Source organism: Rhinatrema bivittatum, chromosome 4, assembly GCF_901001135.1.
Source record: "Rhinatrema bivittatum chromosome 4, aRhiBiv1.1, whole genome shotgun sequence".
NCBI classification, from domain to species: domain Eukaryota; kingdom Metazoa; phylum Chordata; class Amphibia; order Gymnophiona; family Rhinatrematidae; genus Rhinatrema; species Rhinatrema bivittatum.
The window spans coordinates 310569548-310586625 of NC_042618.1; the positions used below are offsets into that span (position 1 = coordinate 310569548).

At 44.5% G+C, this 17078-nt stretch overlaps 1 protein-coding gene across 3 annotated transcripts in view; it reads right to left on the reverse strand.

Moving 5' to 3' along the window:
• The window catches only part of ABCC3 (ATP binding cassette subfamily C member 3), a 475864-nt gene that overhangs the window by 229182 nt on the left and 229604 nt on the right, over positions 1–17078 (reverse strand). For all 3 annotated transcript variants that reach the window (XM_029600255.1, XM_029600254.1, XM_029600256.1), the window contains exons 11-12: positions 11618–11710; positions 2332–2535 (exon numbers count right to left, since the gene is read on the reverse strand). In XM_029600255.1, the coding sequence (XP_029456115.1) occupies positions 2332–2535; positions 11618–11710 (297 nt within the window). The remainder of the gene's footprint in view (positions 1–2331; positions 2536–11617; positions 11711–17078) is intronic.

Consider the following 17078-nt stretch of genomic DNA (forward strand, 5'->3'; position numbering starts at 1 on the left):
CACACAAGGAATAGTTGCATATAAACTTATGAGTTGTTGTCAATGCCCAAAATTTTAACCTTGATAAGAAAGGTAACAAATGAAGATCGTGCATTGCCAAGCTAATGGGATCAGTTTTTGCTAATCCCATTAGTAAATGTGCCGCTGCATGCTGAATCAGATGCAGTACGTGGAACAGTTTCTACTACTACTACTACTTAATATTTCTATAGCGCTACGCAACATACACAACACTGTACAAACATACAAAAAGAAAGACCCTGCTCAATAGAGCTTACAATCTAATAAGACAAATATACAGGACAAGAAACTTGGGGTATTTCATAAAGCAAGACAATGGTTAAAAAAAAGAAAGTTAACAAGACTAAAAGCAGACAATCAGGCAAAAGATTTAAAAGCTGTTTCAAAAAGGTGGGACTTTAGATGGGATTTAAACATGGCAAGAGAGGGAGCATGATGCACCAGTTCAGGAAGACTATTCCAAGCACATGGCACAGCCAGGTGGAAAGCACGGAGTCTGGAATTGGCCGTACAGGAGAAGGGCACAAATAGGAGAAGTCTTGATCGAGTAGATGTGACTCAGTTATTTACAATTTCGAATAATAGAAGGTCTAGGGGGCATTCCATGAAGTTAGCAAGTAACACATTTAAGACTAATCGGAGAAAATTCTTTTTCACTCAACGCACAATAAAGCTCTGGAATTTGTTGCCAGAGGATGTGGTTAGTGCAGTTAGTGTAGCTGGGTTCAAAAAAGGTTTGGATAAGTTCTTGGAGGAGAAGTCCATTAACGGCTATTAATCAAGTTTACTTAGGGAATAGCTACTGCTATTAATTGCATCAGTAGCATGGGATCTTCTTAGCATTTGGGTAATTGCCAGGTTCTTGTGGCCTGGTTTGGCCTCTGTTGGAAACAGGATGCTGGGCTTGATGAACCCTTGGTCTGACCCAGCATGGCAATTTCTTATGTTCTTATGAGCGGAGTACGCAAGGAGGGGTGTAGAGAGAGATAAGAGAGGAGAGGTAGTGAGGTGCTGCAGAGTGAAGGCAGTTGTAGGTGAGAAAGAGGAGCTTGAACAGTATGCAGGAGTGGATAGGGAGTCAATGCAGTGACTTCAGAAGAGAGGTTATATGAGCATAGTGATTTTGGCGAAAGATAAGTCATGCAGCAGAATTTAGGACAGATTACAGTGGAGAGAGACGACTTGCCGGGAGACCTGTGAGGAGCAGACTGCAATAGTCTAAGCAGGAGGAGATGAGAGAGTGAATAAGTGTTCTGGTAGTGTGTTCAAAAAGAAAAGGATGGATTTTGGCAATATTATAAAGAAAGAAACAAACATTTTAGCAGAGTTTGGATATGTGTAGAGAAGAAGTCCAGCATCCTGTTTCCAACAGTAGCCATGCAATGACTTTTAAATATGTAGGAATTCCTTTCTGAGAATACATGTAATCATTCAAGCCTCTTCTTCCTAGTCCTGGAGTGTGCAAGACATGGATAACTAGGCCTCACTTTATGCAGCACACACATAGCAAACAGCACCTCTTCATTTTCCCCTTCCAGCCCTTCTGGCCTCAGACTGAATGTGATGGGGACAATATGTACTGAGCACTGGATGTGACTCATTCTGAGTGCTGGGAGAAGAAGCAGTGGAGGAGTTCTGGCAGCCACATCTAGCAGCCAAGGTAACTAACCAAGCTGGCTGCCCGCACAGCAATGACTTCTCCTGCACTTGTAAATAGAGGGAGCTAGTCCATTGTGATGAATTCATGTTTTGCCCTTCTCTCTCTGTACTTTAAAATTTAAGAGACTCATGGGGTTGTCCGTGCTTCTATAGCTCTTCTTTTGGTGAACTCTCTGTTCTATGGAGGCTCGTGTGCCACACAACAGTTTTGTTAATGCAGGTGTACCTTGGGCTTGAAAAGGTTCAGAGATATTGTCATAGACCCCAGCTGATCTTTTAGCTTTTCCCTCACTTCTTCATAACCAGCAATCATTTGTGCTCATCCTAGGCTTTCATTAATTCTGAGAATCCATTCCATGCATTCACCACTCTTTCTGTGAAGAAATATTTCCTGATGTTGATCATAAGTCTACTCTCTTGGTGCCTCTTATTCTAGAGCATGCTTTCCTTTGAAAGATGCTTCTTGTGCACTGACACCTTTGAGGTATTTTCATATATAAGAATAATGTTACCATCGTGTGTCGGCCTACAGTATGACTATATTGCAAGCTGGTATAATGTTACGACAGGGTGCAGGAGGTAGGCACTACAGCACGTCTGAAATGGTGGCATATACAGCACAGTATTATAAAAAGGAGATGCTGGGGTTACCAGAAATGGAGCACTGATCCATGCGAAGGTAGACACGGCACTTAGGTATGCCGATTTCTTCAGAACTTTCAGCTCATTCTTTCGAATTTCTAGCACTTTCTCCTGAAACGATGTCTCCCACGCATACAGCTTCAAAACCTTGATGCCATTCAGTATCTCATTCATCAGTTTAATGCGAGAGTCTTTATATTGCATTTGTTCCACCTGAGGTCACACAAATAGCAAAGCATTATTTTTGTTTCTTTTAATCAACACTCAAGTGTTGGCATTTTGAAAGGATAATTGATCCTGGCTTTAAGATAGTAACCATTTTAGCCCTTCAACTGTGGGCCCTGAGAAAGCAGAGTTGCTTACCTGTAACAGATGTTCTCCTAGGACAGCAGGATATTAGTCCTCACACAAGGGTGACATCATCAGATGGAGCTCAGCTTGGAAAACTTCTGTCAAAGTTTCTAGAACTTTGACTGGCACAGTGAGCATGCCCAGCATGCCACTATCCATGCGTCCACGCAGGGTTCCTCTTTAGTCTCGTACCATAGAATTTCCAAAAATAAAATACAAACACCAACGAAAACCAACTCTGCGGGGTGATGGGCGGGTTTCATGAGGACTAACATCCTGCTGTCCTAGGAGAACACCTGTTATAGGTAAGCAATTCTGCTTTCTCCTAGGAGAAGCAGGATGGTAGTTCTCACACATGGGTGAATATGTAACTACAGGCTGTTCCCAACTATAAGGAGACAATACTTAACAGATGCCAACGTGCACAATAACCCATGCTGTGACAACCTGAGAGACAGTCTGAATCCAACACAGGGCCCAAGATAGGCAGAGTTGGGTATCACGAGCGAAAAAGATTACGGAGGACTGATCGACCAAAATTACTGTTATGTCGACCATCTTTAACCAGGCAGTAGTGTGTTGCGAAGAGTTGGAGAGAACTTCAGGTTGCAGCCATGCAGATCTCCCCCACCGGCACAGCACACAGGTAGGCTACCGACGCTGCCAAGGCTTGTGCATAGCAGAACAAAATACAATCTGAGTCGATTTTTGTCAAACGAGCTGTCCGGATTGCCTATGGCCAGCTGTACGCTCTAGATAAAAAGTTAGGGTCCTTTTGCAGTCCAGGGTGTGCAGAGCCCGCTCACCCTAGTGAAAATGTGGCTTTGGAAAAAAGGTGGGTAGGACTATAGATTGATTGAGATGGACACCAGATTCAGCACCCGGTCCTGGGGCAAAAAGACCCTGGCTCGGTCCATGTTGAGCCTGGCCCTGATCTCCAATCCTCCATCCATATTTTGGATGGAGGATTGGACCTACGGTCTCCAAAATATGGATGGAGGATTGGAGAAACCGCAAGGCCCCATGCTTGGTGTCACTCTTAATGAGCCAGTCATCCAGGTAGGGTAAGACCTGTACCTGATGCTTTCTGAGGTAGGCACTCACCACAGCTAGGCACTTCATGAAAACGCAGGGTGCGAACACGAGGCCGAAGAGCAGTACCCGATACTGGAAGTGTTTGTCTCCTACCAAGAATCAGAGGTACTGCCGAAGGTTTGGAGAGATGGCAATGTGGGCAAAGGCATCTTTTAAGTCGAGGGAGCAAAGCCAGTCCCCCTTCCGTAGGCGAGGGATCAGGGCCCCCAGTAAAACCGTTTTATGTTTAAACGTTTTTATTAATTTTAACAGCAGTAAATATTACAACGCTCAACAGAAACAAACATCAGGGTATTCCCTTCCCCCCCGCCCCCCCTCCCCTGACCCCACAGGTGACAGGTGAGTTACAAGCCATCAAAATCAATATAATCCATCAAATACATTCCGCACTACCGAACCGGGTGATTAATCATCAAGCACGAGACTACGGATGCGATGTGGGAGTGACTGAAGGTAAGCCTGCCAGGTAGTAAGAAAGTGCCTTCTATAGCATGGTGATTGTCGAGAGGCCAGGCATTCCATTGACATCATAGCATGCAAACAGTTTCTCCAAGCCCAAAAGGATGGGACATCAGAGGATCGCAAAACTGAGAGAATTACCTTTATGCCCACAAGACAAGCTTTACGCAAAAACATGTGTGAACCAGGATCTCTGATCTGAATGGGGGATATACACCCAAATAGCAGCCATAACGGTGTCACTGGGAAAGCGACATCCAATAAATCTGCCAGGTAGTCCGCCATGCGGCGCCAAAAGTGCAATATGGGAGGGCAGGACCAAAAGACATGAGACAGAGTACCCATTGGATATCCACAATGGGTGCAACCCGCCGACTGGGCTATGGTTAAATGAAATGCCACTTGATGTGACACATACGCCCAGCTCAAAAATTTAAATTGTAATTCTCTATAATAAATATTGACCGAGATCTTGGTTATGTGCTGAAAACAAACCTTTAAAATATTCTGAGTAACAACGAAGTCGCTATCTCTATTCCAATGAGATTCTAGTGTGGAGCACATATCTCCTTCAGAGCGTTTTCGTATATATTTATAATAGATTGACAAGGATGGGGCTTTAGGCTTTTCAAAACAAAACATCTGATCCAGGGTATGGTACACTGTGGGGTTTTTATGGGCGTCAGAGATGGCCTGGATATAATGTCCAATTTGTAGGTACGAGAAAGTGTGAGTGACCTCCAACCCATATATTGCCTGGACAGTAAAACCATTTTGAACTGTTCCCTTGCAAGGAATCTGTTCAAAGTCCTCAGGTCCAGGATAGGACAGAGGCCTCCTATTTTCCTGAGAATCAGAAAATATCTGGAGTAGAGCCCGGTGCCTTGCTAATTTAGCAGTACGGGCTCGACAGCTCGAGCTGTTATAAGGGTGGAGAGCTATACACGCAATATCTGCTGATTCACTGAAAACCCCCATGAGGGGCACGGAGGGCATTTCGGGCGGACTCTTTGGAAGTTTAGTCTGTACCCCGAGGAATGATGGATAGGACCCACTGGTTCGATGAACTTGCCCGCCAGCAGTATGCAAAAATCCGCAGGCAGCCTCCAACCAGAGGGTTGTTCCTTGCAGGGACAGGCTGCTGGCTTAAACTCCCTCCCAACCAGTCAAAACCCCTTGGTGGGACTTTGCTGCAGGGCTAGTTGTGGCCAAGGGGCACATGGCTATTGCATGCGTGTCCTAAGCGCAGTATGCTGAGACCTTGCTCTACCCGCTGGAGGATAATATTTCTACGGGCGATAAAAGGGCCATCTCAAACCTTGCCTTAATGGCTTCTTGCCAGAAGACTGAGGGTTGGAGGTGCTGGCTGACAGGTGCTGGAGGGTTTCGTGATAATTCAACTGCGCCACTGCTTCCTTGATTTTATCTCCGAAGAGATTTTCACCAGTACAAGGGAGGTCTGCAATGCCCTCCTGCACTTCTGGCCAGAGATCCAAGGCCCGAAGCCAGGCCAGGTGGGGGGGCGCCTATACCTGCAGCTGCTACCCTCGCCGCCATTTCGAAGACATCATAAGCAGATTGGACCTTGTGCTTGTCACACTTCAATCCTTGCCGAATCACCTTTAGGAAATCTTCCTGAATCTACTGTTGGAGGCGTTCCCACCAGATCGTGAACCTATTTCCAGAGGTTCCTGGAGTACTGACCCTTATACAACTGGTAACACACTATCCAGGCCACCAGCATGGACCCCTGGAAGACTTTCTGATCTAGGGCATCCAGGGACCTGTGATTGTGACCTGGAGGAGCCGAAGCATTGGGTCCGTTCCCTCTTGAGAGCAGATTCCACCACCATGAACTGATGTGGAAGATGGCGGTGCTCAAACACTGTGGTAGGTTGCACCAAGTAAACTGCATTGGTCTTTCAGTTCACTGGGGGGACCGAAATGGGGTGCTCCCACAAGTGGACGAACAGATCCTTGAAGATGTTGTGCACTGGCACCACTATGACTTCCTTAGGGGCATTCACAAATTGTAGGATCTCCAGAATTTTGTGTCTGGGGTCCTGTTCAGTAAAAAGTTGGAAGGGCACGGACACTGACATAGCCCTCATAACACCGGCAAATTCAGGTCTTCCAGTGGAGACTTACGTCTTTCCTCCAGAGGAGAAGGCTCAGAGGGAAGGTCCTTGGAGTCTTCTGAGGAAGACGGGGATACCACCCCCTCCCAATGCTTCGTCCTCACTTAAAGCACCCAAGGACACCAGAGGCGGGACCCCTACGCAAGGTCTAGGCCTAGACCCCGAAGGCACAGGGAGCCCCCAAAGGTATGGGTGCCGGCACAGGTGGCACAGCGGGCACTGAGGAGTGTGCTAGAGTCAATGACCCTGTGGGAACCGGAAGCACCAAGGGAATCGACACCGAACCTGATGGTCCTTCCTCATCGGAGGAAACAGCCACCGGAATAGCTTCCAGTAGAGGCTGCTTTGGTGCCCCATGCAGCATCGAGGCGGCTGAGGTACCAGGATAGGCTGCGTCGGTAAGGCTCCGAACAGCAAATCCAGATGCTCAAGCAAGGGAGCGAGCATCAATGGAGCCAGTTCTGGCAGCGATTGGCGGTCCCAAAGGAACCAGTGGTTCGATGCCTTGTAGGGCTCTACCGACTGACAACAGTGCATGGCGCTCCAACTTCTTCTCAAATGCTGAAGATGAGAGGACAGCTTGAGGAGGAGGAGGAGGAGGTGGAACCGAATCCCAGTCGAAGCCCCGTGGGGGATCGGTGATCACCACTGAAGCCGGTTAGCATTGCCTTGGGCCTTCGATCTCAAGGGAGAGTGGAGCCTCCTTGGACCAGGGTGGCTTCAGGGGTAACTTGGACAGTGCCGATGCCTTCTTGAGCTTGGAGTCATGGGAAGATGGCAATTGATGGTGATGTTTCCTTGATTTCTCCCAATGCTCGACCCAGTCCTTCCCCGGAGCCGAGGGCGATGGCGAAGATCCAGACCTGGAACGAGAGGAAACAGAGAGTGGATGATCCTCCATGCCCAGTTCCATCAGTCAACTTGGTGGTGGAGAAGACAATACAGGAGTAGGGGCGTTGACGCCCCTGATGCAGATATCGAGGGTTCTGATATTTTAGCGCGAAAAGTTTATACATCTTATCAAGACGCACGTGATGGCCCTTTGGAGTCATCTTGGCACAGAAGGTACATCCTCGGACGTCGTGCAATGCTCCCAGGCACAAAATACAGACCTCGTAGGCGTCAGTGATGGACATGGTCCGAGGGCACTGGGGGCATCGGTGAAAACCGGACGACTCCATGGGAAAAAGAATCCGGCACGCGGTCCTTGGCCGGCAGATACCAGTAATCGACCGCTAACAACGTGAAAAGGCTTACTGCGATGCCTAGCCATGAACTCCAGGAGAGAGAGGGACCGGCATGACCAGGAAGGAGGAAAAAGAAATAGTTTTGCATGAAAAGAACCATGAACTCAACAACAGCGTTGCGAATGCCTCACGGAAAAAGAAAGAATGAAGAGGGACCCCGCGTGGATGCATGGATAGTGGCATGCTCAGTGTGTGCCAGTAAAGTTCTAGAAACTTTGACAGAAGCTTTCCGTGCCAGGCTCTATCTGATGATGTCACCTATGTGTGAGGACTACCATCCTGCTTGTCCTAGGAGAAAGTAACTTCTCCAAGCCCCAAAGAAATGCCTACCCTGGGCTCCGGGGAGTGGCAACTCCAGATTTTGAGTAGGTGGCCACTCTAGCCCAAGGTATTGTTCAAGTCCCAAAGGAATGAACATTATGGATCTTGAGAGAGTAGCAGCTTTGATGCTAGGGGAGTGATTGCTTTGGGCCCAGTTACAGTGACTTTACTGTGTCATCAAGCACCGACTGCACGGGATCCAGAGAGCTTCATTACACCCTTAGGCAGGGCTTGGAGGATCCCCCTCTGAATTTTTGGTGGCATGGGGGGGTGTACACCACTGAAAATTAAAGCTCACTTACATTTGGCATTCCCATAAGGTCAGGGCCTTTAGCCCTTAGGCATGTGTCTACCTTACTTAGAAATCCATGCCTGAATGCACCGTGCTCTAAAGGACTATGTATCAATATTATGCATATTACTGCTGTGTGATACCTTTACTCACACACTGTGAACTCCTACCGCCTCTACCTACAGCCTTTACTCATACACTGAGCCCATACTACCTGTGTGCCACCTGCGCTTACACTGAAATGATGCCCTCTGTGTGTCCTTTACTGATATTCTGAGCCCCTACCTATCCTCTCCCTTGTCCCACTTTTATCCCCTGTATGAAGTTGTGTGTCTGCCTTACTCACACTGTAAGCCTCTGCCACTTGTGCATGTTACCTTTCCTCTCACCCTGAGCCACTGCCAACTCTACATGCTTCCTTTATTTACAAGAGCTGCTGACACTTTTGTGTGCCATCTTTACTCTTACCTAAAGAAGCTATTGCCTCTCTATATGCCTGTTTCTACGACAAGAGGAAATAAATCAGAAACTTGCACGTCATACTGTAGAAATTGCACTTGTGTATTGCCAAGGCTCTTAAAGAAGATGGATGTACACATAATAAGCAGTGCTAGAGAAAATATTTCAACACAGTTATTTATAAGAAACTAAACATAACACATCCTACCAGTTTCAGTCCTAATTACAGGAATTTTAGGTTCTTAATAAATGTAATTTTATTTTATAGAATTTGGAACAGTTGTCCACTACTTATAATTTGTTAGCATTGTTTGGTAGCTTGTGTGGTTTCATTTTGTAGGAGTTCCCTTCTGAATGCATCATTTTTGCTTTTCAACTTTAATCATTTCCTTCATCCTTATCTAATTTTTCTTTATATTTATAAAGAATACCCTTATCATGAATCATTTTTTGCAATCCTGTTCTAGCTCAGAAAACTCCGACTATAGCCCTACTTTACTAATAAAGGGGTACATTTTCTAAAAAACGCTCAGTGGGCAAAATAACCAACTAGGTTTTCAGCTGAAAATTTGGCTAAAATTAGTCAGTCAAAATTTGATTGGCTGGATTTGGTAAACTTAAGGCCAACTGATTCATCTAGTTTGCCCAGTTAACTCTGTCCACACTGATAAGGATATATGCCAGCAACAGAGAATGATCACTTGTAAGATGTCACTCTTCATCCAGGAAAAAGGTTTTATTCTCCTTCTCCTTAGCACTCTACCGTCCTAGACAGATCAGCATACAAGATCACCAGTTCAGTTCACAACGAGTATCTCTTCCTTTCCATGACTAACCAGAAAGCTTTTGCCCAAACATCTGGTCTGCCAGATTCCCTGCCAGATAGGCCCGACTACGAGAGTGCCTGTGTTTCCACTAGCGCTTCTCATTACTGCCAGACAGACCAAACTGCTAGTGCAATTCTATAACCACAGCCTATGACCACGTTTCATGATTGTTTCTCTAAATAAGTTTGTGTCCCCTCCTCCCCAATTTACCTTTTTTCTTCCTGCCTTCATCTTTTTCCTGCCCACTTCGATGATATCTGATGAGACGATCATAGCTTACGGGAATAAAGCTGTTATCCAGGTCTTCCACAATTCATTATTATGAGCTCGACTCAGAATGAGATGCAAGAGATTATTTCTCCCCTTGCACATTAAGGGGCCGATGCAATAAAATGCCTGTTAACACAGGCGCTCGTATTGAGCACCTGCTTTCTTAACGCGCACCCACCCACATCCCCTGGGTACCCGATGCAATATTAAAATGAGGTGCTGCATTAGAAAAGACGTGGTAGGGAAAAATTGTGCATCCTTAGAGCTCTAATGTATCCGGCACCTAGAATTGCAATGGGCGCACGTCTCTTTCATTCCTCTTCAGACCGATTTCGCTGTTTGCTATTGTGCGTGTATGTTGTGCGTGTATACTGTGGGTGTTCAGTGTATGTGTAAAGTATGCGCCCAGAATTTTTTTTTTTTTTTTACATAAAGTCATTACATTATACCTTTAGTTTTAAACAACGATAGTGTCATAACGATACTAAGTAGGAGAAACCATAGATTACAGTAATTTTTAATTTATCATGAGCCCTTGATTTGCGGATTGACTTAATACCAGCACTGGGGATGGAGTTAAATTTGCTGCGATTTTCTGCATCGGGGGGTAATAGCCTCATCTACATGGAATTTACATGTGATGAGTGCTATCGGCTATGCAGTTGTTTAGGCCTGTATTTTGGATGCGCTAATCTCCTTATTGTATCGGGTGCTAGTCTAGCACGTCCAAAACGCGCATCCAAATGCAAGTAAACCTGTGTGCTAGGCTGAGCGCACTTTATTGCATTAGCCCCTAAATTAGGTATTAATTGATGCTGGAAAGCTCTGACAATGACCCTTCCCTTGCCCTTAAAGTCCCAATCATAGCCTTACCTTAACCTAGGAAACTCTGATTATAACCATTTCCTGTCATAGATGTCCTATTGGTGACTTCCCCCTAGTCCAGAAAATCCTGATCATGGGGCTTCACTAGCTCAAAATGCTTTGAGTATAACTTATCTCTATCCTAAATTCTGTGATGGAAGACCTTACTAGATCAAATGGCTCATATTGTGGCTCCTTATAACACAGAAGGTGAGTGATATCATTCCTTAGCCTGGAAATTATGACCATAGCCCCTCTCTAGCCTACAAGGCTATGATCATGACTCCTCTTTAGTCTTGTGAAGGAGTTTATACGAAACTCTCTCAGACCACCTTAAGGGATTGGGCGCATGTCTCGCCCGGTCTTCCTCAAGATCCAGACCTACAAGGAATCCTGGGTGAAGTGAGGAGCTCCTCACCAGTGTACATGAACTCAGGGCTTAGTAGAGTTAGAGAGGCTCCGGGGAGCAGGCAGGAAGCTACTCTACGCTAAAACCTCCTATGTTTGATATGTATACTACCTGAACTTTAAGGTGAGCAACATCATTTGTTTTCTTTGTACTTAAGTTTGTTCACTGTAAGTAAATTGCACAAAAGGAAACAGCCAGAGTCTGCCTTCTGGCTGTTTCCAAGCCGCTATTGCACAAGTTACCACAAGCCTATAAAGATATGATTGTGGATCTCCATGGCTTGGAAATCTATGATCATGGCCCTTATCTAGCCTGGAAGTTGCTGATCATGGCTCCTTTCTAATCTGAAAATCAATTATTATGGTCCCGCCCTAGCCTTGATGTTCCTAATCTTGATTTTCCATAGTCTGAAAGGTTTTGATCATGGCCATCTTTAGCTTGGAAGACTGTGATTGTGGCCTGTCCTTAGTTTTGAAGTATCCAGTTGTGCTCCTTTTTAACCTGGAAGGATTTGGCCATATACCATCCTAGCTCAAAATGCTTAGATCTAGCATCTTCCTTACCTGGAATGCTCTAGTCTTTATGGCAATGGCAGCATTTAATGGGATAAGTAAAATCATCACAGCAAAACCGGCCAAGACAGACGGTCCTAAAGTCTAATCACAATGGAAGAAACATGTTAGATTTGCAAAATGTCTGTTTATATTAAGCAATTAATTTATTATTTACATGCTTTTATTTGTACTTTTCAGATTATTCAATCTAAGAAAGCAGTAGTTTGTAAGAGATGTTTTAGGAAAAGCAGACATTAAGGGGACATATCAGGAAAAAGATTTCGACCATCTTGTAGATGATGATGTTATGTGATATATTTGCACTGTATGATTGTTATATGCACATTAAATTGTATTTGAGGGAGCATCAATGACTAAACATTTTTTGATTAAGTAGAGTAAGTTAGGTTAAGAATTAAAAAAATTCCTGTTTCATCAGAACAACATTAGTTTGTAAGAATATTATGAGGAAAAGCAGCTAAAAAGTGTTAGTCTATGTCTATGAGGCAGTTGCACAGAAATAAAAATGAGAAAACTAAAACAGTAACCACACTACTTTATCTAAGAGGCAATTAGAAGCTACAGTCAGAAAGGAGAAAAAAAATCCCTTCTCGAACAGATATAAAGTAGTAGACATGATGGCAGTAAGAAGTGTAGTAAAAATGCTGTAGAGAGACAACGGTCTTCTGGGATGGGCCAGCTTTGTGGCTCAATGGCACTAACATGTTTAATTCCCACTTCCAGACTAAGAACAGGAATTCAAAAACAAGTTGGGTAGCCCAAAGTTATGTAACCCCCACTTTCACTAGGTGCTACCTTCCCTGCCACTGGGCACCACTCAACTGGGTGAGAGAAACTCACAAAATCACAGTTCTCAGTCCAGCACAGAAGAAAAAGTCTCATAAAATAGTTCAAAGCTAAAAAAAAAATTTAAAAAAATTGAAGTCCACATTCTGCCCAGGAAAACTTCCCCAACTCAGATTTCCTCCTCTTCTACCTCCAGATCCTCTGTAGACCCAGGAACTCTCAAAGTCTCTCTTTAATGCTCTCGCGGGTTTTTTCAAAATCTCAGTTATTCTCAAATGCCAGGATTGGTTCCAGGACAACTCATCTCCTGTCCCTTAGGCAGATGCAGCTTCCTCAGCCTTGTACCAAAACTCCAGTTAGATCCTACTCTTCCTTTGGTCCTGAAGGCCAGATGTTTTCAACCCTGTCCTCGGGGCACACCTAGCTAGTCAGGATTTCAGGGTCTCCACAATGAATATGTATGAGATACATATGCATACAATGGAGACAATGCATGCAAAGCTATCTCATGCATATCAATATCCTGAAAATTTGACTGGCTGATATGCCCCAAGGACTGGATTGAGAACCACTGCTATAGGCCTCCAACACAATTAATTTCAAATCTCCAGCTTCTTCACATCTTTCACTTGTATCAGACTCCTTGAGGACTTGTGGAAGCACCTCAGCTTGTAGCTTAAGTGGCACTTGCTACATCTTTCACATATCTTGCAGTCTCTTCCCATCTCTAGACCCCAAATCTTTGTGGGAAGCATATTTTATACCTTCCCTTAGCACATACTCCCTAATGGCCTAGACCAGCAAACTTAATGGCCCCTCACACCTCTTGTCCTTTTAGTGAACTTCCTTAGCTATGAAATCTCCATTATAAAGAATAGCATAAACTTTTAGAACAGTGGTGGGCAAACTACTGTCCGCAGGCCAAATCTGGCCCATCAAAACCTTTCTTCTGGCCCGCCTATCCCATGCAAATATTGCATTATTTGCAGCCCACTGATGCTCCAATTTGCCTGCCTGAGTGGTTGATGCCATCATCAAAAGCCAAGTTGTCACCTTGATGACGCGTGACATCAAGCACTTGAGCAGGCAAATCAGAATATCAGTGCAAAGGAAGGAAGTGACATGTTCCAAAATGTTACGGCACTGTTTAATGATGCACTGGTGGAATCCCCACCCCCGTCAGGAAGGAAAGGACTCTTTGTGATTGAGCGCTGGCAGAGTTCCCACTTCCCAGCAGCCAGGGGGAGGTCCTGCGCTGCTGTGGGTCCGATGGTAACCTGCCGGCACTTTGAGAACATCATCCTGGGGAGGAGAAATATGGGTTCTAACTAAAAGGGAAAGGGTATGAGTGTAAGGGAATGAAAGAGGGTGTGAGAGTGAGGCATGGGAAGGGACAGAGAGGGTGGTGAGTGACTGAAAGGGAAGGGACGAGAATGAGTAGGAGGGAGAGGGTGAGCGACTGAGAGGGGAGGAAAGAGTGGGGGAAGGAGGTGGTGAGTGACAGAGGGAAGAGCTTGAGTGGGAGAATGAGTGAGGGGGAGAGAAAGGAGTGAATGGGGGTACGAGTGAGTGACTAAAAGGGAAGGGAGAGAATGGTAGGGGAGGGAAATGAAGGCAGTAAATGGGAGGGAAGGAGTAATGGGTAGGACGGGAAAGGGGCGAGTGGGAGTGAGGGGTGAGTGACAGAGGGGGAAGGGAAAAGGGTGAGGGGTTGAATGATGGGCAGCGGATGAATGAGAGGAAGGAATGAAAAACTGAAAGATGAGAGGGAAGGGAAAGGAAGGGGGAGGGAGATTTATGGTTAAATAAGTGTTTAAAGACAATTGTAGGATAACTAAAAACATTCCTCTTAGGCAAGCTTTTCTTTAGAAGTTGTGTACTCTGACTGTTATAAACTTATTTTTCAGTGCATTAGCTGAGCTCTGGCAAATAATTATAATTAATGTAATAATGTGATATATTATGTTGTGTAAGATTTTGAAAATTTGAATGTTTTATGTATATCGCTTAGACCATTCACTTAAAGCAATTAATGCATTTTAATAAATGTAAATGAAGGAAGTAGAAGGGGGGGGTGAGAGGGTGCATGAGTGTGTGTGTGAATGAACGTGTGTATATGAGAGAGAAAGGAGGAAGTTAGTGTGTTCCCTTCCCTTCTTCCCACTACTAATCCACTACAATCTCAGGATGACTGGAAATGAAAAGTTTCCAGGTATGGAGAGGGGGGAAACTTTGTTCTATCCTTATTAGTTTTAATTATTGGGTGTTTGATATACCTGCTGTTTTGAAATATTTGATTGATTTTTGGGAAACGCTTAAAGTTTTTTTTATCTTTATTATTACTATTCTTAATTATTAAATGTTGTTCTATTTGTCATCTGTTTTGAAATATTCTTTTTATTAGTATGGTTTACTCACTGTTATGCTTGATGGTTTATATTTCTTGATTTTGTTTTATGAGGAATGGTGATATTTCTATTCTTGCATTATTGCACTGCATACGAGAGTCTGGCTTTCAGTGGTCTTCCAGTTCAGTTTTTTGTCTACAACTTTCTATTTATATTTTATGGCCTTTTTATTCTTATTTAGTGAGTGTGGTCTGTGTTCTGCATTTGTGACCGTGGTCTGCTAGTCGGAAAAATGCCTTGCACCCCTTGGGTTGAAGTTTTGCTGATTTCGGTACAGGCTGGGATCCATGATTGAAAGAGTTCCTTGAGTGCTAAAAATGATGGTGCTTAAGCCTGCTGGATACTGAAATGCCTGCAGCAAGAGCTAGGGATTTGATTGCTGTAGCCAGGAGCTCCAACAGGGACCCCCTTCTCTCCGGGTCTTTGTTGCGATGGATAACATGTAATGTGGCCCCAGCACAAGAAAGTTTGGCCACCCCTGCTTTAGAAAACCCTTTGCTCTCTCGTTGACTTCCTGCTGCAATAAAACTCTTATGGTTGAACATAGGACCCATTATATTCTAGTACCAGTGCGCCATCTAGTGGCCAGTAGGGCTATATTTGGGTAAACTGAGAAACTAGTTGTGTGAAAGGCAACCAAGGGTGATGGTTAATGGATTTTATTCCACATAGAGGAGGACTGTTAATGAGATGCCATAAAGATCTAAAGCCAATTTTATTCAATGTTTTATAATCCATATTGCAGAGGTGCGAGAAGGAAAATGTCTCTTTGCCCAGTGTTGTAAAGAAATGTAACAGGTTTAACATTTTATGTGGGTTTAAAAATAAAAGGGATTTAGAAACAACTTGGTGAGTAGATAAGAGTATGGCAATTGAGATTCAATTAAAACACATACAGAGTCATGCATTGGGATTTCAGAAGCCCAAAGGAACTGTACATGATGGGAGGAGGGGGTGGTACTGATTATCTTTAGAGAGGAAAAAGATCTAGGAATGATCATTTTTAATGATCTCAACATTGCCAAATATATGAATAGGAAATGGGGAGAGCTAGTGAATATAGGGTGCACAGGAAGCTAGCAGACAAAAAGATGACACCTTAATACAAATTATTGCATCCAGTTCTGAATGTTTAAACTTCAAAAGGAGAATGAGCAGTGACAGACAAAGGAAAAGCTACTAAAATGACAGCAGAGTCTGCACTACATACCTTAGAAAGTGAGCCTTAAAGACCTAAACTTACATACATCTTGGAAGAGAGGAATGGATATAATACGCACATCCACATACCTCAAAGGCAAAACCAATGCACAAGAGGAAAGCATGTTTCAGAGAAAAGAAAGTTAGAGATTAAGTGATCAAGATATGAAGCTGGAAAGGGGTAGACAGAAATAAAATCAGGAAGAATTTATTTGTAGAAAGGGCATTGGATGCACAGAACCATCTCCTGGTGGAGATGGATAGGCAAAAATAGTACTGGAATTTCCTATAACAACGGACTTGTTAAGAGTCTATGCTTTTAAAGGGATATGTATAAACAGTACTCAAGAGCCACAAAAAGATCTGCTTTTCAGAATATCCACTTCACCTCTAGTCTGAAGCACCTCCGGCATCATGCAGCAACTCAAGAACATGGTTGAACTTCCTGCAGTTCCTGAGCCTTCTTAGAGACCCTGCTGTTTGGAATATGCCCTGATGACATCACTTCCTCCCTAGTATAAAAGGAGGCTCAGAACTACCACTTAATGCCTTCGCAACAGGTCTCCTACATCTCTGCAATGCTAGTTGCTGAGTTTTTCTGAGTTCCTGTTTATTCTTGTGTTCCTGCTTGTTTCCTTTTCTCCCACTTGTTCCTCCTCCATTCCTGGTCTTCTTCTGCGAGTCCTTGTTTTATCTTGTTGATGCTCCTTTGTCTATCCTGTCTTGTCTTGGCCCAACCTTTGTCTCCTTGTTGCCTTGACCCCGGATCAGATTTGATCTCACCTTGCTCTTGGACCAGAACTTGACCATGTTTTACCCTCAGCCTGCTTCGACGCCAGATTGGACTTGACCTAGCCTTGCTCTCAGCCTGCCTTAACCTTGGACCGGAACTTGATCTATGTTATAAGCCCTCCCAGCCAACAGGGGGGAGGTGGCTGGCTGGGCGGAAGGTATTTGCTGTGGTGTCTCGGCTGCCGCCTGCCAAGGCCTATTATGTGCTTTCACAAAATAGGTTGTGCCAACTTGACAGCGGCCCAAGGGCTCACCACTTGCTC